We start from the raw sequence: 26,464 nt of genomic DNA, 5'->3' as shown, positions 1-26,464 counted from the left end.
ACTCCTGATGAAGGTATTATTAATTACGTTGCCAAGTTTGTATTTTATTTACTGTTTTAAAAGAAAATCAAACTTTGTGATAAGGCTTTACCAATGTATGGTTTTGTTTTAAGTTAGTCGTCCTTTCCGTATGACTTCTTCACTAATTGTTATTTATTATTACAATCGTAGTTATTACTTTTTATTAATTATTTTATTTGACCTCAAGAAACACAAATGAATAAACCTAGCACAGTTCAAGTTAAACGATATTGCTACAACAAAAACAATCAAAATAATATTGAAAACAATTATTATTCAAGCAAAAATCACGCAATAATGAATTACAAAAACAGCTAAAAGAGCACGATGAGGAGGGCAACTTTTAATTGATTAATTATTTGAGCTCAACAAATACATATAAATAAACCTAGCACAGTTAAAGTTAAACGATATTACACAAAACAAAAACAATCAAAATAATAATGAACACAATAATTATTCAAGCAAAATGCACACAGGCGATAATTAATTAACTTTGTATTAATAATTAACTTTTTATTAATAATTGGTTACAATAACAGCTAACAGAGCATGATCATCAGGAGGGCAACTTTTTATTAAATAATTATTTGACCTCAACAAATACAACTAAATAAACCTAGCACCGTTAAAGTTAAACGATATTACAACAAAATAATAAAGACAATAATTATTCAAGCAAAAAGCACACAATTATTATATACAAAAAACTATCAAAGCTTGATCAGAAGGGGAACTAGATGAGCACAAATAACTAATGAATATAAGGGGAGCCTGCAGGCATGGTGAATAAGTCAACTGAGGTGAAACAACTGGACAAGCCAACTAGAACACGTTATGTGGGTCAGTGATTGTAAATTTCCCTCACTCAAATAATACAATACTTTAGGCCTCAAGCATTTTTAAATGGCATCAAAAAAACACACAAATTTGCAACTTTGATCACAGATTTGTTATTTTATTGTATTTGGCAATTGCCAAACGTGTCCAGTCCCTTTATAGGGCCGGTTTTGGTACCTCCTTTTGTAGATAAAATATTGTACATGATAAAATTATTATCTTCTCATGAGACGAACTGCACACTATTTTCGTGACAAATTTGTTTACTAATTTCTCAAGTATATACAGCACATCAGCAAGTAGGCATTATACTTTAAGGAAAGCTTTCTACCATTATTATCTTTAAACAATGTAAGTTTAATTAAACTCTGTGGGACATTGTGTTTTGTGTGATTCAAAAAGTGCACCAAAACCTTTCATGGTGAACGCTGTATTTTTTAAACCGTGGTTCAAAAAAATACGACGTGCACCTTGAAAGGTTTTGGTAATTTTTGAATCACACAAAACAACCACTGCACACGCTGACGAGATCCACGCTGCGTTCTATAGGAGGAGCTGTCTAGAAATAAAACACGTTTACGGTTGAGCTATTGGTGTTTGTGTTTTGGAGCAAGCCGAGCAAGCATAATTTCCCAAGTGACTGTTTCCAAGTGACTTTTCCCCGCCTGGAGATGTGAGTGCTTAAAGACGCTCGGTGTGATTTTGGTTGATTCAACCCGAAAATAAGGTTTATATATTATTTGAACAGCTAAGTTTATAGATTCGAAAAAGTTATACGTGCACAAACAATATTGCACGAAAATAGTTTTCCAATGGTTTATCAAACAACTCGAAGGTTATTATTGTCACGTCCATGTAACAAAAAAGGGTTATCACATAATTATTAAAACCACAAAGGAAACTGACTGGGTAAATTTTAAATAATGATTTTTTTTTCTTTGTTCAACCCCCAAAATTAATCAAGGTTATGTTACATATTGCTTTGCATTGTCCACAAAGCATATGCGATAGTTTGTGAATGTTTTTCGTTTTGATGTGTGTGTACTAACATCATCTGTCTTAATCCGTTAATTATAGAAAAACAAATGAAACAAATTTCCCCGGCAATAAAATCAGACTGTGAAACTTTAATACTTGATTGGTAAGAAAACATGAACACATGCCAACAAATCCAAAGTTACTTTTACACGGTTTCTATCATCTTAAAGGATTTGGGTACTTTTTCAAAATGTCCATAGATTAACATTAAACTTACAGGGTTTGAAGATAATGATAGTGGAAAGCTTCCCTTGAAAATGAGTAAAACAATGTAATGAAAATACGTTTGTAAAAGTCCAAAGAGTCAAGGACTAGTCTTACTCAAGTTAGGACGAGTTACTCGTCCTAACTTGGGACTTTGACTTGTCCTAACTCTTTGTGGATTCGACCCCAGCAGCCTTTTGTGAACTCATTTAGCAGCATCCGGTGCTGCAAGTCGGAATTGTTGATAATATGTTTCAGAAATGCTTACGGCTGAGTGAACAAGTACTAAAGGCGCTTTGCTACTGCAGTGGATCTTAAAGCGCCTAATTTAAATTCTTTACTGCTTTTGTCATGGCAATAATTAATCTAGTCGACCAAAAGTCCTGCGTTTTTTTTGTTTTCAAAGACACTAAGTGCTGCCATTAAAAAACTGACGTGTGCTTGAAAACTAATAAGTATAGGTCAGGTTTGCCGCTTTGCCGTTCTGTCAACAGAGTTCGGTCAAGGCCAACTATAGAAAAGCGTAACCAGTCCATCTGAAACATTTTCAGAAAACAGGTTAAGAAACCAACACGGAGAATTAATATTTTCTCTGACTCATTTAACATTGGTCGAGGTATTACAATAGTAACCCTTTTTCGTCTCTCGTTGTATGCAATTTTGAAAAAAGAAATCTGAATGTATTTTGCCCGTATCTGTTTAAAGGGTCTATGTAACTTTTGTTATAAAAAAAAAAAGCTTTTCGACAATTCGCAAATGAAACAGGTCAATCGTACCAAAGTCAACTCGTACCCAAGTCAACTCGTACTCAAGTCAACTCGTACCCAAGTCAACTCGTACCCAGGTCAAATCGTATCAAACACAGTAAAAGTAATGTTAAATGCAAATTATAGGGTTTTGATACCTTTTGTAGATCAAGTTTCTGGCCATGACATGGATCCCTACTCACTGTGAATGAAGATGTTGTATAATTTACCTTCAGAAATTTAAGCCTCATTACTCGTTTTTGAGGGGGGTGGGGGAAGGGAAAATCACCGAGCAATCTTTTCAGGAGAGTCGCGTAAACCCGTTGTAGGACGACATGCTAAAAAATCTTGTCGTCTCAGTGAGACAAAATTTATTTGCGTGAAGTTATTTTACAAATTTCTCATATATTACAGCACCTCAGCAAGTAATCTTGTATGGGAAGCTTTCTACTATCACTATATTTAATGTAAATCTGTGAACTTTTACGTCCTGTTTCGTACAAAAAAAGTACACAATTTTGTTTACTTTTACTCATCAACTTGATGTTGTTCTTGTTATTCAAGGTTGGGGAGTGGATGTTTTGGGACAACCAACCGATCCAATTCGATGTAATGTCAAATCAAGAAGGAATAAATATCGTTGGCATCTATAATGATCTCTTTAAACCTTTCTACTTATTTCTTCCTTTTTATTTCTTTGCTTTCAATTGTTTCTATGTAACTTGTGTAAATTTCCCATCGGGGATAACTGATTGAATTGAATTTAAGTAAATTGCAGTCAAAACATATAGTTTGAACGTTAAACTTAATTTGACTGTCCTTTCAAGTGATTTGTGCTGTGAGTGATTAATTTGAGTGCCCCGGTACATTACAAAATGGATTCTTCAAACGAAGATCGACTGTGATCTTATTCTATAGACCCTTATCACGCTGGTCATGTTCCCTGTTTCCAATAACAGTAATGAAAGCTACTATTCATTCATTGCGCAAACATGTCACCAGACTATTATTTCGTCCAGCCTCAGTTTGGTTACAATGAGTTGGAGTGGGGTAAAATCAAGATGGCCACACCGTGATAAAAGTATATTTGGTTCTTTTTGTTTATGTTATATTGTTAGCTGATTAGAATCATTCTTCTTCTCAATTTCAGTATGGTTTTATAAATCTCTGCGTGAGGGCTCTCGTTTTGGACAAATTCGACGACAAAACCTGGGAGAAAATCAGGTAAGTTTAATATCCATATTGAAATGTATTCTGATTTCTACATGACAGTTAGGATATTTAGAAGCCAATGTTTAGCAGACAATAATGCAACGGTTTTGTTTAATGAGCTCCCTGACTCTCTTAAACCACTTAAAGTTTAACATTTTACCTGCAGTTGACGTTCAGACACATCTCATCATTTCATTTGTAAGTAAACTTTAAAACTCTCGAAAACAAAGTTACGTTGGCCTTTTGATCGGGGCCCAATTTGATTTCTCTGCTTACCGTAACCAGAGAATCGGCGTTTACAGAAGCAGGGAATTCTGCGCTTACAGCAAGCGTATTTCACGGGTTAGCGAGGAATTATGGGCGTGCGTACTCCACATTACTAGGCATTCTATACGCTTACAAGGCTATAGTGCAGAAATTAGGCATTTTCACGTTAGCGGTGAATGTTGATCGTAAGCGCAGAGTTCGGCGGTAAGTAGAGCCAAGAAAATGGGCCCAGACGCCACCGATCCCGTGAACGATCCCGTATTTCTAGCTCGAAAAGCACGTCACTGTTTGTACAGTTCGCAACTTGTTTCTGTTTAGTGCGTAAAAAGTCCCAATCACTGTCCGCAAACTCTCAGGGAAGTTCGTGGTCGTAAAGATGCATATCCAACTTTAGCAACTTTTCTGTTTATGGTGTGAGAAGAGTCGCATGGCAACTCGCAAACTCTCACAAAACTTACTTGCATCACAGCGTAGAGCAAATCTTAAGTTAATCTACGCGTAAATCCATAATGCTGCACAGGTGGGGTTATTGGTTGTATACGACTTGGCGTCTTTTTATGGCTAGTCTTTATTCAAGTAGTTGTGATCGGCCTTGGCTCATGTGCCAAAGAGACACACCACTGAAGGACGTGACATTGACTATTCCGAGAGAGTCAGTAACACTTTAGGTGACTTGAGAAAAGGCGGAACATTGGACAGACATACTGACTACGTCTCACAACCACATTTTACTCCGTAGGATTTGAAACTTTGCATGTTGTGAGTTTCATCAGTGCCCAATTTCATAGAGCTGCTAAGCACACGAATTTGCTTAGCATAAAAATTTCTGTCCCGAAAAAAAAAACAGGATTACCAACCAAATTTCCACATGATTTTCAGGATGTGCAAACAACAGCTGAATACCAGTAACAAGCAATATGCGACAAATGGAAATTCGGTTGGTAAACCTGTTTTTATTAAGGAAGAAATTTCATGCTAAGCAAATATTTGTGCTTAGCAGCTCTATGAAATTGGGCCCAGGTGAAGTTTGCTGTAGCACCATGTGAATATCTCCTTAGAATATTGTTGGTTCTAAAAAATAAAATAAAAAATAAAAAAAAGGAACCGGTGGTTGGTTGACAACTCAACGTTTCAATCAATATGCTCTGATCGTCTTAAGAAAATATTCGCATGGTCCTACCGCAAACCTATAATCACATTGATTCTCATTATTAGCGCCTTAACTCACGACCTTTTCTGTCTCTCTTATTCGAGAATAGAGCATAAATTGATTCTTTCTTGTCAGTTCACGTGGAAAGATCTTGTCATAATCACCCAAGAGGCGTTAGATTGAAAGCTAATAATGTATTTTAAGCATTTTGCTCACGTTGCACGGCCTTGATTTTCTGCTTAAGGTAGCATTCGTGTAATTGTGTTTATGCGTTATCAAATTATTGAATTGTTTATTGACGGGTAAAATGAGAGTGGTGTAGAGCAGGTTTTACTTAGTGAGACTTAACGGTCAAATGCCATGTGTCTTTTCCACCTGGTGGGTTTGAATGTGAGGAAGTGCCACGTGGGAATGACTTAGCGGTCAGAGTCCCATCATGGAGCTGTGTAAGCACTAAGCACATAACTGTAGCTTAGCAAAGGCACTTTGCTCTTCACACTGTTGCGACTGGGGCCCTGCTGTCTAAATCTACTAAGCAATTTCAGAGAATGTATATAATATATATTTATTTATTTTTGTTTTATTACACTTCACACTGGCAAAACACTTACATAAATTAATGGATGTGCGAATGTGGCTACCCTTGTGGCTAGATCATTGTCTTGTAGCCGGTAGCCACTAGCCAAAGTCAATTGGTTCGGATTATCTTGTAAATCTGCAAAGCTTGCACGTTGCCTCAAAGTTACTCGAAGGTACCAAGTGGCGCAGTTCAAATACTCAGTTCAAAGTTCTACTCAGGCTTAGGCTTCATGAGTTTTTTACACAGCTTTAAAAATACTGGTGAAGTCGAAGCCATAGCCGAAGCCGTAGCCCTGGCTTAAAAAAAAGCCATACATTTTTGACCTGTATTTTACCAAGAGGGATTGCCTTTGTTGAAAACCTTCTTCGGATCTGTATTTTTTTGTTCAATCCTCATAAGCGATACGCCCCTGAAAGTTTGCCATGGCCTTGGGGCATGTTCATTACGGTACTTGAATTGCCTTCAGAGTAATTCATGTACGAAGCCTACTTAGTAAGACATTAGCGGCTTTCTACAGTCAGCACCATCTCAATCAGGCGAAGATCAACACGCAAGTCACTTTCATCGCTTGTAATTTGTCTTTAACTCTTCATCGCGAATTCATTATTGTAATCATCCATGTTGATGTTTGTCTTTTTGAATCAAATTGGATTGAAATATGCCTGGGATTTTTTTTCACCTTTTTCAGCTCGGGAAAGTACTGAGTATACAGTGCTTACACACATCGATGTAAGAAGGGTAGAACCAAAATTAATATTGTTTATCCCCGATGCAAGTTTAACATCTATTACACATTGAAATGGTTTATTGATAAAAACGTCATCGCAGCCAGAGAGCCGTATTAAGAAATTTTTTTACAGATAAGAATATTTACAAATATTCAAATACAGTTGCAATGCAATGATAACACAAACTAAACCATGATGCTTGTTGCTCAGTGGGTGTACCTCAGTTAGATCTGAATAAAAGTGCTATTCACACGACAGCTTAACTGGGGTTCGCTGCCTAATGTTAACAAGGTTGTAAAAATGTAGCAATGTTTGATAAGATTTTGCAAGAGGACGCGGACAGTAGAAAAAAATTGTTGTCCTTTCACACGAGGTACATTTTGTAAAATTTTCCAACCATGCTACTATTTAGCAAGGGACCCTTGCTAAATTTCTCTCGTGTGAAAGGGGCTTTGCTTCATAGCCAATATATCGCGTTGAAAACTAAAAGAGATTTTAGAACGCGTAATAAAAGCTATTCCTGCAATGATTCTGTCGTCTACCTGTTCATCTCAAGGTTCAATTGATGATAGAAAAAGCAAAATAGAAACATAAATGAGTTTAGCGATGTTGTAAATGTCATGGTAATTTGATCACATGTTACCATATCGCTACCTTGCGCTTGTATGTCTGATGTGCTCGAATGTCTATGCATTTCAAAGGTCCATTATAAGACGCTGGACACTATTGGTAATTACTCAAAATAACTGTCAGCATAAAAACTTACTTGGTAACAAGCAATGGAGAGCTGTTGATAGTATAAAACATTGTGAGAAACGGCTCCCTCTGATGTAACGTAGTTTTTGAGAGTGAGGTAATTTTTCATTAAAATAAATTAAATAGACTTCAGGTGGAGCCTTTTAGTATGCATCTGAAAGCAGACACATTTGTGCAACAGGGGTGTTTGTCGTTCATTATTCTCTTGCAACTTCGATGACCAATTGAGCCCAAATGTTCACAGGTGTGTTATTAGATGATGCAATGTTGGGATAAACCAAGTGAGACGACTGGTCTTTGACAATAAACAAACGTGTCCAGGGGTGGATTTCACAAAGAGTTAGGACTTATCTTATCTCGAGTTAGGACCAGTTACTCGTCTTACTTAGGACTATCCATGCAATTTGTATATCTCGTAGGTCCTAACTCTTTGTGAAATCGACCCCAGTGCCTTTAAAGCGCATTGAGCGTCACTGAGTGACTGATATGCGCGTTATGAGAAGCCACTATTATTATTAATAAAAAACTGTTCCTGACGATGGTTGTGGATAACTTCTTCAGCTCAAGGTTCCAATGTTGTAGAGAAAGCAAAATAGAAACATAAATGCGTTAGCGATGTTGTAAATGTCATGGTAATTTGATGTCTCGTTTTATCAAACGATTTAATTTCTGTGTTTGTGCGGCGTCTATGCATTTTCAAGGTTCATTAGGGACATCGAAGCAATTATATAGGCACTTCTCTCTGTATACGTGAACGTACGCAAATAGTGAGCTTGATATTCACCTTGTTGGGTTAACATGCTACTATTTTGAGCGTTGTTGACGTCAAGTTGCTCCTGCAAAGAAAACAATCATTGTGATAAAAATGAACAGCCCTGACTACTTCGGCTTCTGGAACCCTTGGTAAGTGTCAGAGACCAGTATTCTCACCTGGTGTATCCCAACTGCATAAAATAACAAATCTGTGAAAATGTTCACTCAATATTGGTCATCGAAGTTGCAAGACAATAATGAAAGAAAAACACCCTTGTTGCACAAATCTGTGCGCTTTCAGATGCCTAAAAAGGGCTTCAAGCTGGAAGTCTTTTAACAAAATTTGAGTGAGAACATATACGTCGTTATCAGAAAACTACGTTACATCAGAGGGAGCCGTTTCTCACAATGTTGTGTACTATCAACAGCTCACCAATGCTCGTTACCAAGTAAGTTTTTATGCTGACAAAAAGTTTTGAGTAAGTACCAATACTGTCCAGTGCCTTTTAAGGCAAATTTCTAATAAGTATTACCAATAGGGTTCAACTCTGCACAGAATCGTATTATAACCATTCGAATGTAACGGCGACTACTAAACAGTTACAACCGGTCCATTTTTGTACTACTCCATATCTTTATAAACTTTTGCCCAAAGTCATGTTATCACCATTTTTAATGGAATGGGTTGTACTTTTTAACACCCAACCCTGCACTATTCCATATATTTTCAAACTTCTGCTTGTAAAGTCATATAAGTACCAATTTAATGTAATGGGTTATACTAAACACCAAACCCCTGAACAATCAGTCTTTTGATTAACTTCTGCCCAAAGTTAGGTTATTACCATGTTAATGTGACGGGTTCTTCTAAACACCCAGTCCTAAAATTATTCAATTTCCATAAAAAAAAGTCTGTCCATAATGGCAAGAAATTTATGATTTCCTGTAATTTGTTATTGTGTTAAGCAATCAGAAGTTATTCGTTTGCAGTAGTCAAATTTTAACATCATTTTCCCATGGGTAAGATTCTACTAATTAACTTCGGGACCTTACAATGGAAATTTTATTTTATTTATTAATTTCTCTGTTGGCTGTTGTCATTTGCTTTGTCAACATTTTGATTATTTTGTTTTAAAGACTGTAGCACAACGTGGTACGAGGGAAAGCTCACGTAGCGGTGATTATAAAATATAGTTTTCAATTTGATCAAATTCAAACTCAGAACGAAAATTAATAGTCAAGGATGTTCAATGGATCCAAGTTGAATGTTCGATTTTATGCCTTTATTATTGAAGTAGCCAGCCAGCTTAAAGGATTCGGGTACTTTTTCAAAATGTCCACAGATTTACATTAAACTTACAGGGTTTGAAGAGAATGATAGTGGAAAGCTTCCCTTCAAATATTACTAACTAAGGTCGTGTAGTTTTTGAGAAATGAGTAAAACAAGTCACAAAATCATTTTCGTCTCATGAGACCAAAATGATTTTAGCATGTAAAATCCCCTTAACCAGTTATGATTTATACCAAAACCATAGTATAATGGTTATTCGTTTTTACATGCTAAAACTGAGACGAAAATTGTTACTTTTACTCATTTCTCAAAAACTACAGCACCTCAGTAAGTAAAATTTCAAGGGAAGCTTTCTACTATCATAATCTTCAAACTGTGTAAGTTTAATGTAAATCTGTGGACATTGTGTTTTTTGTTAGGAAAAAGTACATATACCCTTTAAAATGCTATAGAAATTACTTTAAAGATGCATGGCCTGATTTTGCAGAGAGTACTCGAGTATTAGTACTTGGGCCACTGAGTGCAATAGACCGAGTACCAAGTATAATCATGGATCTCTGAGTACGACTACCAGTGCCATCGGTCACGATGTCAACTGGGTCCAAGTACCAGTCATTCTGATACTCGAGCAACGAGTACTAGGGTGGTCAAGTAGTACTCGAGTGCTAGTACTTGGGCCATTGAGTACAATAGACCGAGTACCAAGTCCAACCGAGTCCGACAGCCGAGTACCAAGAATAAGTAGGTACACAATATAGGTTCACTCATTTCTAGATAAAAATGTGTACTTGTTTGTGATAACTGTCTGTTAAACATAAACAGATCAATTTAAATTTTACCTTTTCCACTACTCTATTGATGTATCATTTGGATACCAATGCCATAGGTTTACACTAACATAGCATTATTCATACAAACGTAATTGACATTGAGTACCTAAACATGGAGTGTAAGTACATACTATTATGAATGAACCTTTTGATCTATCTTTATCTTTCTAGAAAGATGGTTTTTAGCTCAAATCCACGTAACGCACGTAAACATATTGCTTAACAGACAAATTTACCCAAACCTTAGAGTATTGTGTCCACCGTATATCAAAATTGCTTATTGGTTTGTTTTGCGTATATATCTGACCCAATTCATAACATGTCATCGACACTGATACGAACGCGGCAACTGTCGACAGAAAACGTCTGAACCAATTCCAACTGTATTATTTATTTCATCCTTGACAGCTTTCTCACACCCGGGTGAAATATTGCTCTTTCCCTTCTTGAGTTTGTTCCTTGTGGACGGCGTGATAATACGCTACGTTGTCAGGGGCCACACTTGAGACCGAGTCTACAATCCCATCTTGTTTAGACTGCGCACATGGCCTTGCCTGACAAAATAGCAGGCCATTTACGAATGATGTAAACAAAACGCTTACACAAATCATATGACACTTTTTTCAAGTACAGTACAACTATTGTTTGCCTGTGACGCTGTGTTGTTCAGCACACAATCATCCACATCGGGGGATTTCTAAGACTGTTGGGGACATGATAGTGTGATGAGCAACTGTGATTTACTAGACTCACTTTAGGCGGAGTCTACAATGTCAGCTTGCCTAGTTTGCGCACATGGGCTTTGCCTGACAAAATAGCAGGCCATTTACGATCGATGGGCACCAAACGCTAACACAAATCATATTATGACACTTTTTTTCTTTCAAGTGCCTGTAAGCGGTGTTGTTCCGCACACAATCGCCCCCAAGTGGGCTGTATGGGACTGTTGGGGACATGGAAACACTGATTACTTTCCAACGAACAGAATTATTTCATTATTGCAACTATTGGACACCGATTTGGCAAAGTCCGTAGAACTGCTCTAAGTTACCAACCTTTAGAGGGAAAACTCATGTGGGATTTGATTCCAAGGCACTATGGTGTGTCGTGGCCTAGCGGTTAAAAGAGCACCTGGCTCAAGCTCGGGTGTTTCTGATCAGCAGAGCATGTGTGTGTACGAGTCCATATAAAGACACTTGATCCCTTGACCATGATTGCTGCGTCCTTCGGATGGGACGTAAATCCGTAGGTCCCGTGGGTTGTGTATTAAACGCACGTAAAAGAACCCAGTGCACTTTATCGAAAAGGAAGGGGTTCGCCGCGCCCCAGTGTTCCTGGCTTGATTGGCTGCATATTTCGCCACAGCACCTTGTAAACCATTACATGTAAATGGAGTAGAGCTCATACTTCAAACGCAGTCCCGAATACCTTTCAGGAAAATACTGAATATTGAAGCGCCTCGAGCATCACTGAGTGACGGACATAAGCGCTTGCGTTCGGTGATTACTACGTAATCAATGTAAATTTACCTGGTAAGTCTGCTGCCACCTAGCGTTACAAAGTCTCCCATTGATGCTAGTCTGGCGATGTATTCTGATGTCAAAGTAGATGAACTCGATATCCTAGTACACGATAAAGTTGCTTGTCATCTTCACGTTTATACAGGTCATTCTTATGTAATGCAAATCTTCCTTGACAAGAAAAAACCAATTCAAGACCATTAAGACACAAACCCTGTCAACGACCGCAGACAACCGTCAAACTCAGTTCCGCCCGCGAGTAAGAGAACCACCACCATACCGATATACATGTCAGTTTGAAATTGTATATCCCTTTCTATCCACTGTGAAGGAGCACCATTTAAACCTTTACCAGATTTAATGACGGTCTATTGACTTAACTATCTCCCATTTCAGTTGCTAAACGAGACCCATCAATAACCAGTGGTCTCTTATCAAATAATATGAGTGAAATCTGATACTTTATTATACATGGTTGGAACGTGAGTGTCTGTCTTGCTGTACTTTCGCCACATTATCTTAGATATGTTGTGTGAGTTTATCTTGCGTGGAATTGGGAGTACTTCAAGAGGTTTTTTTATGTCAACTTTGTAACTTGGTCTGAAAAACATTAAAGGTACACTCTTTTTATCTTCGGTGACAGTGGGAATGGTTAATACATGTAGTAGTTAAAAAGCAGAAGAGTTCTTTTCAGAACTGAGAAGTCTCCCAGATTCCGAAAATCTACTCCGCGGTGGTAGAAATACAGAAAAGACAGTTCTCTTAAAGGCAGTGGACACTATTGGTAATTACTCAAAATAATTATTAGCATAAAACTTTACTTGGTAACGAGTAATGGGGAGAGGTTGGTAGTATAAAACATTGTGAGAAACGGTTCCCTCTGAAGTGGAGTAGTTTTCGAGAAAGAAGTAATTTTCCACGAATTTGAGTTCGAGACCTCAAGTTTAGAATTTGAGGTCTCGAAATCAAGCATCTGAAAGCACACAACTTCGTGTGACAAGGGTGTTTTTTTCTTTCATAGTTATCTCTTAACTCCGACGACCAATCAAGCTCAAGTTTTCACAGGTTTGTTATTGTATGCATATGTTGAGATACACCACGTGAGAAGACTGTTCTTTGACAATTACCAATACTGTCCACTGTCTTTAAGAACAAAATCGACCTGGTATAGACAGATACAAACATGGTGTTACCGTAAACCCAATATTGATACCTCAACATGCAATGCTCTAAATCCCAAGAACTGATACTTCGTCCTAAGCAAGGGGCAAAAATAGAAGACTTTGTAACGCAAGGTGGCAGCAGACTTACCGGATAAATTTCCATTGTTAACGTAGTTCTGAGCATGCGCACATTACCTCGACAAATGAACTTACCTGGTCAGTCTGCTGCCACCTAGCGTCCACAAAATCCCCGTTAATTGTGGCACATAATCGCTAATTAAAAGGCACTTACCTATATGAAGGGGATGTGAATATTAACTGGGGCACTAAGGCACTCTTCTGAATAACCACTGGCATGGAAGTGATTGTCCCCGTGAAGTATCAGGGGTGGATTTCACAAACGGTTAAGGCTAGTCTAATCTCGAGTTATGGACGAGTTACTCGGGACTTAGGACTATAACCTTCAGTTTTTAATAGTTGGAAAGATTCCTAGGATTAGTCCTAAGTTAGGACTATCTTCGTGGAAATCGACCACACGTCTGTTATTTTAAATCTGCACAACAATAATTTGTACAGCTTTGTCACACACACACTGCCCATTTTCGATCGATATATTCAGAGTGTAGAGTTATATCATGTTAATGGCCCAACGGTCATGGACTACAAAATGTCCACAGTATACAAACTAGAATTTATGTTTTTTTGGAAAGGTGTTTTTTGTTTCTATATTAGTATAGGCCTAGTCCAATCTAAATATTATGTTTTTCATTGTAACTATACATCTTGTCATTAAGAAAGAAAAAAACTAATTGCTCTGTATCAATCATTCTTCAGTAGTATATCATTTAGCACATTCTCGTCATTTTCCAGGAAAACTTGCGAAAATCTTGCTAGTTATCCCAGGTGAAAATCAACATTTTCGAGGAAGACTTGCGGATATCTTGCAGACAATCCGCAAGCATTCCAAACATTATGTTTCGGATAAGTTGGAGGGGAAAGTATTGTAACAAAGCTTAAAGCAATTTGTTTACACAGAGTGACTTAACTACAGACCTTAGTATTCTGAAAACCGAAAACTGGAAAACCGTCAGGCACTTACATTGACTTACCATTAGTACTTTAAAAGGTGTGGTTCTTGAGCAAAGGATCTTTGAATTGAGCTTGTCACATTCCTTTCATGTGAGTACGCTTCATTGACGCTAAATTGTTCCATATTTTCTGAAATCTGCTCATGGTCTTATGGCCTTTCTATATTTTACTTCAAAAAAGACTCATCAATTTTGTGTCTCTTCTCTCACTGATGACCAACGCAGAAGCAACTTGATACCTCCATATAGGCCCAAGTGATTGTATTTTGACAGGCACTTCTGTTCGCACCATAACATAGCGGAATCCCTCGTGTATATTGTGTGTCTTATACGGAGAATATACGATTCTATATTTTTAATCACAGTCTTGTCATGGTACGTCTGCTACGATATGCAACCTCTTCATCTACCCCGTTGATTGATGTTGGGGTTAAAGGCACCGGACACTTTTGGTAAATGGGCAATGGAGGGCTGGTGATAGTGAACAGATCGGTGCTAAGTGAGATCTGCGTTCCTTTAATTAAGAAAGGACGAGCATTCGCCAAATTACATTCAATATAATGCAATCAATGGCGGCAAATAAAAAACAAACTTTTCCTGTACCGGTTTAATTTCTTCAAAACCCATAGCACACATGTATAAAACATTGTGAGAAACGGCTCCTTCTGAACTAACGTAGTTTTTGAGTTGGAGGTAATTTCTCACATTTTTTTTTCATTATTCTCTTGCACCTTCGATGACCAATTGAGCCCAAACTTTCACATTTTGTATTTGTTTAGACATGTGTTAGTTTTTTGTTTAGACATGTGGGATACACCAAGTGAGAATACCGGTCCCAATTTCATGGCTCTGCTTACCGCCGAATTCGGCGCTTTCGATCACCTGAATGCCTATAGTAATGTGGAGTACGCAACGCACAAGCCACAATTCCCTGCTTACTCGAGCAAAACGGTTGACGTAAGCACGGAATTACCTGTTTCCATAAGCAACGATTCTTCGCTTACGATAAGCAGAGCCATGAAGTTGGGCCCTGGTCTTTGACAATGTGTCCAGTCCAGTGCCTTTAATCACAGTATTGTCATGGTTCGTCTGTTTCCTACGCAGTCTCTTCATCTACACGTTGATTGATGTTGGTTTAAGGCGTCTAGTCACTTTCAACGTCAGATGTTTGGAATTGTGGCAGCTATACACTGAGTGGAGTGGGGAAGGGAACAGCGTCCGTAGACTTGGTTGAAGGCTGTGCACGACATTTGACCCCAACAAATGTTTAAATATATTTATTTTTTCCTGAGGAAATTTTTTATTAGATTAATATCGAAGTCTTATATAGCGCACGTATGTAGAACAAGGTACTCAAGGCGCTAGTATATACATTTTTACAGGAAGGTGGGTTATTGAAGTTGTGAATTCTGAGACCCAATTGTGTAGCACATGAGGGTTTACAAGGTGCTACAAACTTTAAATAACTCATTACTACTGAAAATCCATGGCAATAAATCAAAATATAAAATGTTCCGCTAATACACACTAAAACAGAATACAGAGTTTAAAAAGGCTTCATGCCTGAAGTCTTTAAACATTTATGTGAGAAATTACCTCTTACACAAAAACTACGTTACTTCGGAGGGAGTCGCTTCTCACTAAGTGTTTAACCATCAACAGCTCTCCATTGCTCGTTACCAAGTAAGTTTGTGTGCTACTATTTTGAGTAATTACCAACAGTGTCCACTACCTTCAACATAAAAACGGTTTCATAAACTGAGCAGGTACGTGACGAACTCGATGTTTGCTTAACATTATAGTTTCCTATGCATATAACCTAAATTTACTCTTATTCAATAAGTTAACATGTGAGCATGTAATAATTTGGTTGGCATTATACAAAACGTGACTTATACATATTTGTACAGAACGAGAGAATGATGTTTAAATTCACTGCGACGTAAGATAACTTGATGGCGTTAAAGGGGCATATTCATTACATTTCATATCATGTGTTATTAGTTCACAGGTAAATGTACTGAAAATAAGAACGATAAAGAAAACATAAACATACAAATAGGAGAGAGAAAACAAAGTAGCACCCCTGATGGATTTTAAAACAGGAAACTAAATGACTATCGAGTAAATCTCCTGATGCCATAATTTAAAAACAGACAATATAAAAGGACTTTAGATGGACATTAATAAAACAGGGCTTACAGCATAAAGATTTAGAACTATACATGCGGTTAAAACTGTTAAAGCTCATAATATGGGCATTCAAAAATACACATTTTGTAAAAAAGAGAAGCTGGTTAATTATTTTGCATTGTGATAGTGCGTGTAAGGATTAACAAGCGTTTGTTGTGAAATTAATATGGTTAGAAATCATATGTTCCCGTTCTACAAGATAGCAGACCGTGTTAGTTCAAGATGTAAAAGGAAAAACACTCATGATAAAAATCATTATGCTGTATTTCATTTTTAAATCATTTTGCCAACCATGGTAATTTCAAGAAAAGCGCTTTTAGAGAAAATGTCTCCTTTAATACACCGCTCCCAAAAATTTCAATATTTGTAAAAGGTTATGTGTATATTAAAGGCAGTGGACACTATTGGTCATTACTCAAAATAATATTAGCATAAAACCTTACTTGGTTACGAGTAGTGGGAAGAGGTTGATGGAATAAAACATAGTGAGAAACGGCTCCCTCTGAAGTAACATAGTTTTCGAGAAGGAAGTAATTTTCCACGAATTTGATTTCGAAATCAAGCATCTGAAATCAAGCATCCGAAAGCACACAATTTCGTGTGACAACGGATGTTTTTCTTTCATAATTATCTCGCAATTTGAACGACCAATTGAGCTCAAATTTTCACAGGTGTGTTATTTTGTGCATATGTTGAGGTACACCAAGTAAGAAGACTGGTCTTTGACAATTACCAATAGTGTCCATTGTCTTTAAATGAAACACCTTTTGCAGTGAACTGCAATATGGCTTAAATGCAATAATTTAGTTAAATTTGCCTGCTACGTTTGGACCATAGCATAGTTTACACATCTAAAAGTCTTTGCGAAAGAGTCTCCAGGGGTAGAATCATCGTAACGAAATTGTGTATCTATCAGATTATTAGAGATTTCGGCTTTTGTTGGACCATTTTCTTGACCATAAACCTTGGCCTTGTACAAGAAACCATTTCCGATATTGGATAGCAATCGGTTTGATGAAGGAGTTATCCGTTTCGGTCCTATTGTGTATCGTTTGAGTATAAAATGCTACTCCGTATTCAGGTCTTAATTAGATGAGCGTTTATAACGAAGACAGAATCTTTTGTCTCTTGACCTTTGCTCAATCCAAAACACCTTTCGTTGTATTGTCAGCGCTTGGTATCCGTAATGGTTGTGTGTGTTTTTTGTGTTAACCTGGCGAATTATTTACAGCAAGAAAGGCAAATAACCGTCAAAGGGATGTTTTTTTACATGTAGTGAAACACTGGGTGTATAGAAAATGGCAATGTTGTCATAAATTAGATGGACCTTTTTTAGTTGAACTCTACTTTCTAAACGTATCATCTTGAAAACAGCCACCGCAAACTCTTAATAAGTACAAGATTAGCTATTGTAAAGTGCTTATACTAACCAAAATTACATACGGTGTAAGTTGAAAAACATAGTGAATGGCCTGACTTTTCCCACCCTAGTACGGTCTTTCTCTACGCACTAGAGAAAGACTCTGTGAATGGCCTGACTTTTCCCACCCTAGTACGGTCTTTCTCTACGCACTAGAGAAAGACTCTGTGAATGGCCTGACTTTTCCCACCCTAGTACGGTCTTTCTCTACGCACTAGAGAAAGACTCTGTGAATGGCCTGACTTTTCCCACCCAAGTACGGTCTTTCTCTACGCACGAGAGAAAGACTCTGTGAATGGCCTGACTTTTCCCACCCTAGTACGGTCTTTCTCTACGCGCTAGAGAAAGACTCTGTGAATGGCCTGACTTTTCCCACCCTAGTACGGTCTTTCTCTACGCACTAGAGAAAGACTCTGTGAATGGCCTGACTTTTCCCACCCTAGTACGGTCTTTCTCTACGCACTAGAGAAAGACTCTGCTAGGGTCAAAACGTTAGGTCACTAAAGTATCTTTTTGCAAATTATTATGACACCCGAAAATGTTTGACCATTATAACTCGCTGCCATGGCGTCATTTTTCGTTTACGGTTAACGTTCTTAAGCTGTGATTTACGCTTACGTCAAGGTCGGATTTCTTGCCGTAAGTAGGGCGCTGAAAGTGTTGATTCGGGACAAGAGACAAGCTATCGAAATCATACGCAGAATGGATCTAGTCGTAAACAGACCTTCTTAACGTAAATACGTTCGGATCCACTATTTTTTATAAATTACTAAAATCTACTCTTTTCGCGATCATCCCATTTAAGAACAAATATTTATGTGTAGGAACTTTTTTGCAATTGGTTTGCTGATGTCATGTTTAACCCGAGGAGAACTCGTTTTAGTTCAAATGGAGTGAGTTTTTGAGAAATTAGTTAAACAGTGTCACGAAAATCATTTTTACTCAGCAAGTAATATTTTAAGGGATGCTGTATACCATCATTATCTTCAAACCGTGGAAGTTTAATGTAAATCTGTGTGGACTGTGTTTTTGTGTTACAAAAAGTGCCCTCTAACTCTGCTTTCTAAAAACGCAATCCTGTGAGCCATACATGTTGTTTTTAACCAGACGGTATTGTCGGAACGTCCTCTTCCTTTGAGGTACAACCAAAAGATGACATAGAAAGTGGGCTCTAACAGTACTCTATGAATCTTTCACGTGCTTTTTGTTATTACATTGCAAAGTAAACTTGACTTTGTATTATTGTGCATTTTGCATTTTGTGTGCGTGATGCGTTTGATTGTTTGCTAAAATTGACATTTCGTGTGTTCGTCTGATTTTAATTTGTCTACACACAGAGTAAAGTCCACCAGAGGAAGGATTGACAAAATAACGTACTAATAGGGAGGTCTCAATTGGTAAGGATAACTACATTGGTAGAAAGGGTTGCGTCGGGCATTGTGTGTGACTGACTATGTGTCTTTGATGATTCATTCAACTCAGCATCAAAGTATACTTATACCCATTGTTATTGTCATATTGTGTCTGATATAAGATCTTGGACAAACTCAGGTTTTGTCGTGTGATTTGTGAGCTTTACAGGGAAAAGTACTTTCTTTCAAAATCTCCGGCAAGAATAGCAATTTAGCTTATTTCGTTCGAGAAGTTTGCCCTTTTCCCATTCTTTGGTAAGATTTCAAAATGTGTATGACTTTGGTGAATGTTTTTAATTCATGTAGTTCTACAGTGTTGGGGAAAACTCTTTTGTGTGTCTTACATTATTGTAGCTTGTAATCTATAGGTGACGTTTTATCATGAGATTCGCATAGGCTTTACAGGAACAAATACATAGCTACTTTTGAAATCTGTGGAAATTGGAACCTTTAGGGGTTTTTTGCATTCTTTGTTGAGATTCCAAAATGTGTACGCCATTTGTGGTTTTGTTTTTAATCTGTTCATTTTTAGTACAGTGGTAGAAGACTTTCCATACTCTGAAAGTTATCATATGGTGAGTGAAACTGACGTACATTATTCAATCCCACACTGTACCACTGGTTTTCTTAAAGGCAGTGGACACTATTGGTAATTGTGAAAGACTAGCCTTCACAGTTAGTATATCTCAACATATGCATCAAATAACAAACCTGTGAAAATTTGAGCTCAATCGGTCATCGACCTTGCGAGATAATAATGAAAGAAGAAAACACCCTTGTCACACGAAGTTGTGTGCGTTTAGATGGTTGATTTCGAGACCTCAAGTTCTAAATCTGAGGTCTCGAAATCAAATTCGTGGAAAATTACTTCTATCTCGAAAACTATGGCATTTCAGAGGGTGCCGTTTCTCACAATGTTTTATACCATCAACCTCTCCCCATTACTCATCACCAAGTACGGTTTTGTGCTGATAATTATTTTGAGTAATTACCAATAGTGTCCACTCCATATATACACAGACTTTACCAAAACCGATTTTATTCTTCTTCTTTTTTTCTCAAATGATGTGGACGCAAATTATCTGCCGTCCCTGGTTTTAATGACGCCTCATCAGCATTTCGTTCTCCCTGGTCATACCCGATTGCAATTTGATACCGGTGAAATTGTCTGGGACTTCCCAGTTTTTCAACAGAGTCCATTTCGTACCGGACCTTAAAGGAACTAGACACCTTTGGAAATTACTCAAAATCATTGTTTGCATAGAAACTTATTTGGTCACGAGCTGTTGATAGTATAAAACATTGTGAGAAACGGCTTTCTCTGAAGTAACGTAGTTTTTGAGAAAGAGGTAGTTTCTCACTCAAATAATAAAAGACTTCAGCTGCAGCCTTTGAATTATGCATCTTAAAGCACACGAAGTTGTGCAACATGGGTGTTTTTTCTGTCATTATTCTCCTGCAACTTTTCACAGGTTTGTTATTTTATGCATTATGTTGGGATACAGCAAGTGAGGAGACTGGTCTTTGACAGTTACCAAAACTGTAGGTACATCAAAACAAAACGTGGGGTTTTAATAACAGCCAATTATTTGTGGTCATTATTATCTTCTGAGCTTTAGGTCGTATCCTATAATGCCTGTTGATTGACGGTGGCTCTGTGTACGGTGGTTTCTCTGTCAATCATTATTACCCTCGTCCACGAGTTAATATTTGTCTAGAATTCATAAAGCCCGGTTTTTACATCCGGCGAAAGAGAATGCGAAGCGAAAATTGTGGGTGACTCCATAATCGATACGCGCTGTTTTTCCAATAATTGTGACACAAGAGAATTCGCTTTCTACGAACCAATCGTAGGAAGTATGAACTAAGCACGAAGTACCCTTTTGATTTGAAAACAGTTGCAGAATTTGGGTCAATTTTAGGGTAAGAGTTAGTACGGTGCATCGTCAATTTTGTGGATTCGTCACTTTTCTGGTTCACGTGTTTTGTTGTGTTTGGAAGTGGCATCGTTGGAATCAACGGAAACACCTTGTCGGATTTGGACAATTTTTGACTTTCTCGTTTGACGCGGCTCTTCTCCGTTTTAAGACACCGCCTTACAGTCTCAACGACTGGATACTTTTTGTAAGACACACCCAAAAAGTATACTTATTTACATTAAACTTACAAGGCCTAAAGAGGTGCTGTATTTCATCGGTCACTGGTGACCGGTTTTACATAGAGCCTTTTTTTTGGGGGGGGGGGGGGGTTGAAAGGTTGACATGATGTGCATCCACTGACAACATGCCAATGATGTTATGGTTCAACCCAGTCACCTTTTGGTACGGTTCAGCTCAGTGTACAAGCGTTATACACAAAGTACATGGACCTGAAACACCAATACATTTTTGGGAACCTGAAAACCATGGCCCAATTTCATAGAGGTGCTAAGCTCAAAAATAATTTGCTTAGCATGAAATTACTCCTTGATAAAAAAACGATTACCAACCAAATTTTCACGCGATTTTCAGTAAAAGCAAACAACAGCTGAATACCAGTAACAAGCAAAATACAACAAATGGGAAACTTGTTGGTAATCGTGTTTTCTATCAAGGAAGAAATTTCATGCTAAGAAAATGTTTGTGCTTAGCAGCTTTAAGAAATTGGGCCCAGGTAAATACATAGATGTTACAAAGTGGAAATGTCATCTTTCATTTCCCCGCCAATTTCCAACCTCTTGTGTTTATTTTGCCAATGCGTGGCACTTTATGAATGGTCAATAACTGTCTCTCTCTCTCTCTCTCGTATGTCAATCTCAACTGTGAACACAATAACCCAATCAGTGCTGTTTGTTTGTGTGTTGTGATTTTTTGACAGAGCAAAGGCCGGAGTTGAGGATAGCTTCATCACACATGGATGCTATGATGACACCATTACGATGCAACTGGTGCAGGCTGCCAGTGACATATCCGGTGAGTTTATTATTATTACACTATAACAAGCCATCTGCGAGTTAGATTTAAATTATATCTCGTTATCGAGGCCTGTGTGACCGGGCCTTTTTTATGGAAAAAAAAACAGACAAACTGATAGAAAACCAATAGGAACACCCCCAAAAACTGGATCTGAAGGTTGCGTGAGTTTGGGGTGACACTCAAACCGAAGACTAACAGCAAATGAGACCATAGGTATGTTAATTGCTGTCACAAAGGAAAATCATAGGTCGGCATTTTGTCAGGACAAACAGTAGAACAAAGGAGGGATCATCGACTGCAAACTATTATACACTCGTGTTTGGTTGCCCTTTAATACACACGCACGCCAACTTACAATAAGCTTTTATAAAGGAGTACTGCCGAAGTTGTTTTTGTTCTAGTGGTAGGCCCCTACAAATTTTTTATTTTTTTTTTCAGAAAAGGTTTTAATAGAACAGCAATGGAAGTATACACCACGTATCATACCCGTAGGGGTGAGCTTGAAGGAGTACCATGATGTTTGTGGGGTTTTTAAACACAATTAAACAATGGACCCCACTAGGGAACTCTTTGTCCAACCTGGACCCCACAAGGCAATTGTTTTATAAAGGGATTAACAGAACAATAATAGCAAGACCACACAAACTCAACCCGTAAGGTTCGGTACGCATGCTCTTGGAACTTCTAATAATAATAATATCGAAGTCTTATATAGAGCACGTATCTACCAAACAAGGTACTCAAGGCGCTGAGTATATAAAAACTGAATTCTGAAACCCACCTAGTAAGCTAAGATATACTGCCGAAGTTGTTTTTGTTCTAGTTATAGGCCCCTTCCATTTTTTCCCCACTTTTTTGCAGAAAAGGTTTTAATAGAACAGCCCTTATAAGGGTTTACAAGGTGCTACGGCGCATTAAGCAGCCACAGCTAGGAACACCGGGGCGAATCCCTTTTCTTTTCGATAAGTGCACTGGGTTTTTCTACATGCGTTACACCAACGGCTTTACGTCCCATCCGAAGTACGAAACTATGGTTAAGTGTCTCGCTTAAGGACACAAGTGTCACGGCTGGGTATTCGAACCCACACTCTGCTGATCAGATACACCAGAGTTTGAATTCGGTGCTCTTAACCACTCAGTCACGACACTTCCCACAGTCGGTTCTACACAATGGATCGAAAATCTCCACAACATTTGTCTTTGTTAATCTCGGTCCGTCCCCACAGAGGAATCCGTTAACAAGGGAAATAATAGAACGTCAAACACCCACAAACTCAACGGTAAGGTTGTGCGTGTTTCCGGGATTTCTGGCCTTTCTTCTTTTTCTTTCTTCATTGCCGTCGCCTTCACCTGGTTTATCTTGAATTAATTATGAGACTGCGGCCATTTTGTTTCTCTTAGTAGTATGTTTGTTGTAATTTCAATGGAACAGCTCATTTAGTTTATAATTATATGAGGCAATAAAGCTTCAGTTTAAAAAGGCAAAAGTCTTCATCTTCGTCGTCATCTTCGTCTTCTTCGTATGTTTTTTCCTCATGGGTTGTGTGTAACCTGAACGTTTTAATTTCCTCTGCTAGAGATTGGATGTTAGCTATTTGTATAGAGGAGATGGCATTTCCTTAAAGGCACTAGACACTATTGGTAATTACTCAAAATAACTATAAGCATAAAACCTTACTTGGTAACGAGTAGTGGGAGCTGTCGATAGTATACAACATTGAGAAATAGCTCCCTCTGAAGTAACGTAGGTTTTCAGAAAGAATTTTTTTCACTGAAATATTTGGATTTGATTTCGAGACCTCAGAATTAGATTTTGAGCTCTCGAAATCGAGCATCAGCTGAAAGCACACAACTTGTGCAACAAGGGCGTTTTTTCTTCCATTATTTTCTCACAACTTTGACGACCAATTAATCTCGAATTTTTACAGGTTTGTTATTTTGTGCATAATGTTGAGATACACAAAGTGAGAAGACTGGTCTTTGACAATTTACCAAAAGTGTACACAGTACCTTTAAAGGGTTATCCTAAAGGTACATCACTCTGCACCTGCCATGGGTATCTTTTACTCAAGGAAGGTTCCTTCAGTGTTGTTAAGGAAGAGAATCATGAAGACCTTCAATCCCTTCCGGTGAAGATCACACTCAAGAATCCAAACCGAACGGATTCAGCCGGTAACTTTACAACGTTATCAATGAATAATGTTGTGTGTTTGTGTCTCAGAATAGCCCAGTTTGTCTCTCTGCCAACAGTTGAAGCAATAAAGCATATACCTTTACATGTGAATTCGAAATGAATTTGCGTAGATTAAGTGACTTTATAAACCCCTGGGCCTGTTGTTCTTATCGAGTAGTTTTGGGTAGCTTGGTGATACTTTATTCAGATGGGCTTTTGGCATGTATAGATGCTTAACACAATATGTGAAGAATAGCCCAATTCTTCTGCCAACATGTGAATCAATAAAGCATTTAAATTTACAAGGGAATACGAAATGAACTTGTTTAAAGGGTGTGTAGATTAATGTGACTTTGACAACCCCTTGGGACTTTTTTTTTTCTTGTCGAATAGCTTTCGGCAGCACACACATCCATGTTACTGACCTGAAACGTCGTTCTGAGCTGAGACTTGGTTGTGTGAGTTTAGAATAGTGGTGATGCATTATTCGAAGGGGAATTTGCCATGTGGAAAAACAAAACAGCCCAATGCTTTTGACGGATAGATTTACATGGGAATACAACATGAATTTGTTAAAATGGTGCGTCTTTATAGATCGAAGTGACTTTTAAACCCCCTCGGCTGTTGTTCTAGCGGAATAGCGTGGAGCAGAACGTACATCCGAGTTACCGAAGGGTCCGACACCACGAACCTGAGCTGTAGACTGTATTGTGTACACAAATTAAATAGTAATTCTGATTTTTGATCTCTAACTGAGGGCGCCCTACTCAAATGACGTCATACGCAGAAGTTATGGGTGCGTTCGTTTAGCTTCCCCGGGTCAACCCCGGTGTGTGGCGGTTTTTGTTTTCCAGGACGAACGTGCGCAGGTAATTACTCACGTTCGTCCTGGAAAAAAAACCGCCACACACCGGGGTCGACCCAGGGAAGGTAAACGAACGCACCCTATATAAAGGGGTTTAGGGCTATAGTCTGTCTCAAAATCACCGAACTTTGCATGGCATCGATGCAAACAGAAAATGAATAAAACGTTCACTGAGCGATAAACTCCAAACGCTATATTAGATTATTTGTTTCCCATCAAATATGACACTTCAGACATTTCAAGTGATGTTTTCTATATACTATCATCATCATAAGTTTTATGTAATCTGTGATCTTCACAAGATTTCTTTTCTTATCAATTCTCAAATATTCCTTTAAATGGACTGATGCTGAAAACAACCTGTGCAGAAACTTTGCTCCCATGTAAAGGTTACATGGTGATTACATGGTGATGCTAAATTAGATGCTTTACGATGACAAATACGAACTCAATCCTGTCATCTCACGTTACGCGCAATGGTATTCGATTGAGCAAAGCTCCGTACGTTAACTAATCCAATAAAACACATGATGCAGTACTACCTAAGTTCTGTCTCTAACCAACAGAAAAAACAAATCCCGGCTCGAGTTTTATAGTAAATGCACGGTGTTTGTAAGTGAGCAAGCTCTGCAAATACGACAAGCAATCGACATTCCTAGAGAGCCAGATACCGGCATATGCAAACAGCTTTTTTCCCCTCTTTTTTTAAACTAGACTTGGCTCAAGTCCCCTTTGCCTTTCTCGGGACCATATTATTATCTACATTTTGACGGCGGATATATAGTGACCTCTAGCGCGATCGAGAACGGGACTTGAATCAACTCTAGGAAAAACCCGAAGCGAAACTCTCATAGGGGGAAACATTCAGTGTTGACTTATGAAGTTCAAGTGACAAAGAGATTCGCAGAAGGGAGAAGGGTAATGGAGAGTGTAACGTGTGGCCTACTCAACTGCGATTTCGTGAACTTTGAAAAGGACAACGGGCTAAGGGTTGAGTGCAGTTTTGTTGAATGTAGGAATGGAAGGAAATCCACTGACAGACTGAACATTTAAGTTCAGTGTGTTAAGCAAAATATTCATTTTGGTTTTACCCATATACACCGATGTGTGTTTAAAGGCAGTGGACACTATTGGTATTTACTCAAAATAATTATTAGCATAAAACCTTACTTGCTAACGAGTGATGGGGAGAGGTTGATGGTATAAAACATTGTGAGAAACGGCTCCCTCTGAAGTGCCATAGTTTTCGAGAAAGAAGTA

At 38.1% G+C, this 26,464-nt stretch overlaps 1 protein-coding gene across 3 annotated transcripts in view; it reads left to right on the top strand.

Moving 5' to 3' along the window:
• LOC117298806 (guanylate cyclase soluble subunit beta-2-like) overlaps nt 1-26,464 on the top strand; it is a 90,033-nt gene that overhangs the window by 34,562 nt on the left and 29,007 nt on the right. For all 3 annotated transcript variants that reach the window (XM_033782138.1, XM_033782139.1, XM_033782137.1), the window contains 2 exons: nt 4,000-4,073; nt 22,069-22,163. In XM_033782138.1, coding sequence (XP_033638029.1) covers nt 4,000-4,073; nt 22,069-22,163 — 169 coding nt within the window. The remainder of the gene's footprint in view (nt 1-3,999; nt 4,074-22,068; nt 22,164-26,464) is intronic.

This window comes from Asterias rubens, chromosome 13 (genome assembly GCF_902459465.1).
Source record: "Asterias rubens chromosome 13, eAstRub1.3, whole genome shotgun sequence".
Taxonomy (NCBI): Eukaryota; Metazoa; Echinodermata; class Asteroidea; order Forcipulatida; family Asteriidae; genus Asterias; species Asterias rubens.
This window is presented reverse-complemented; position numbering and strand designations above follow the sequence as displayed.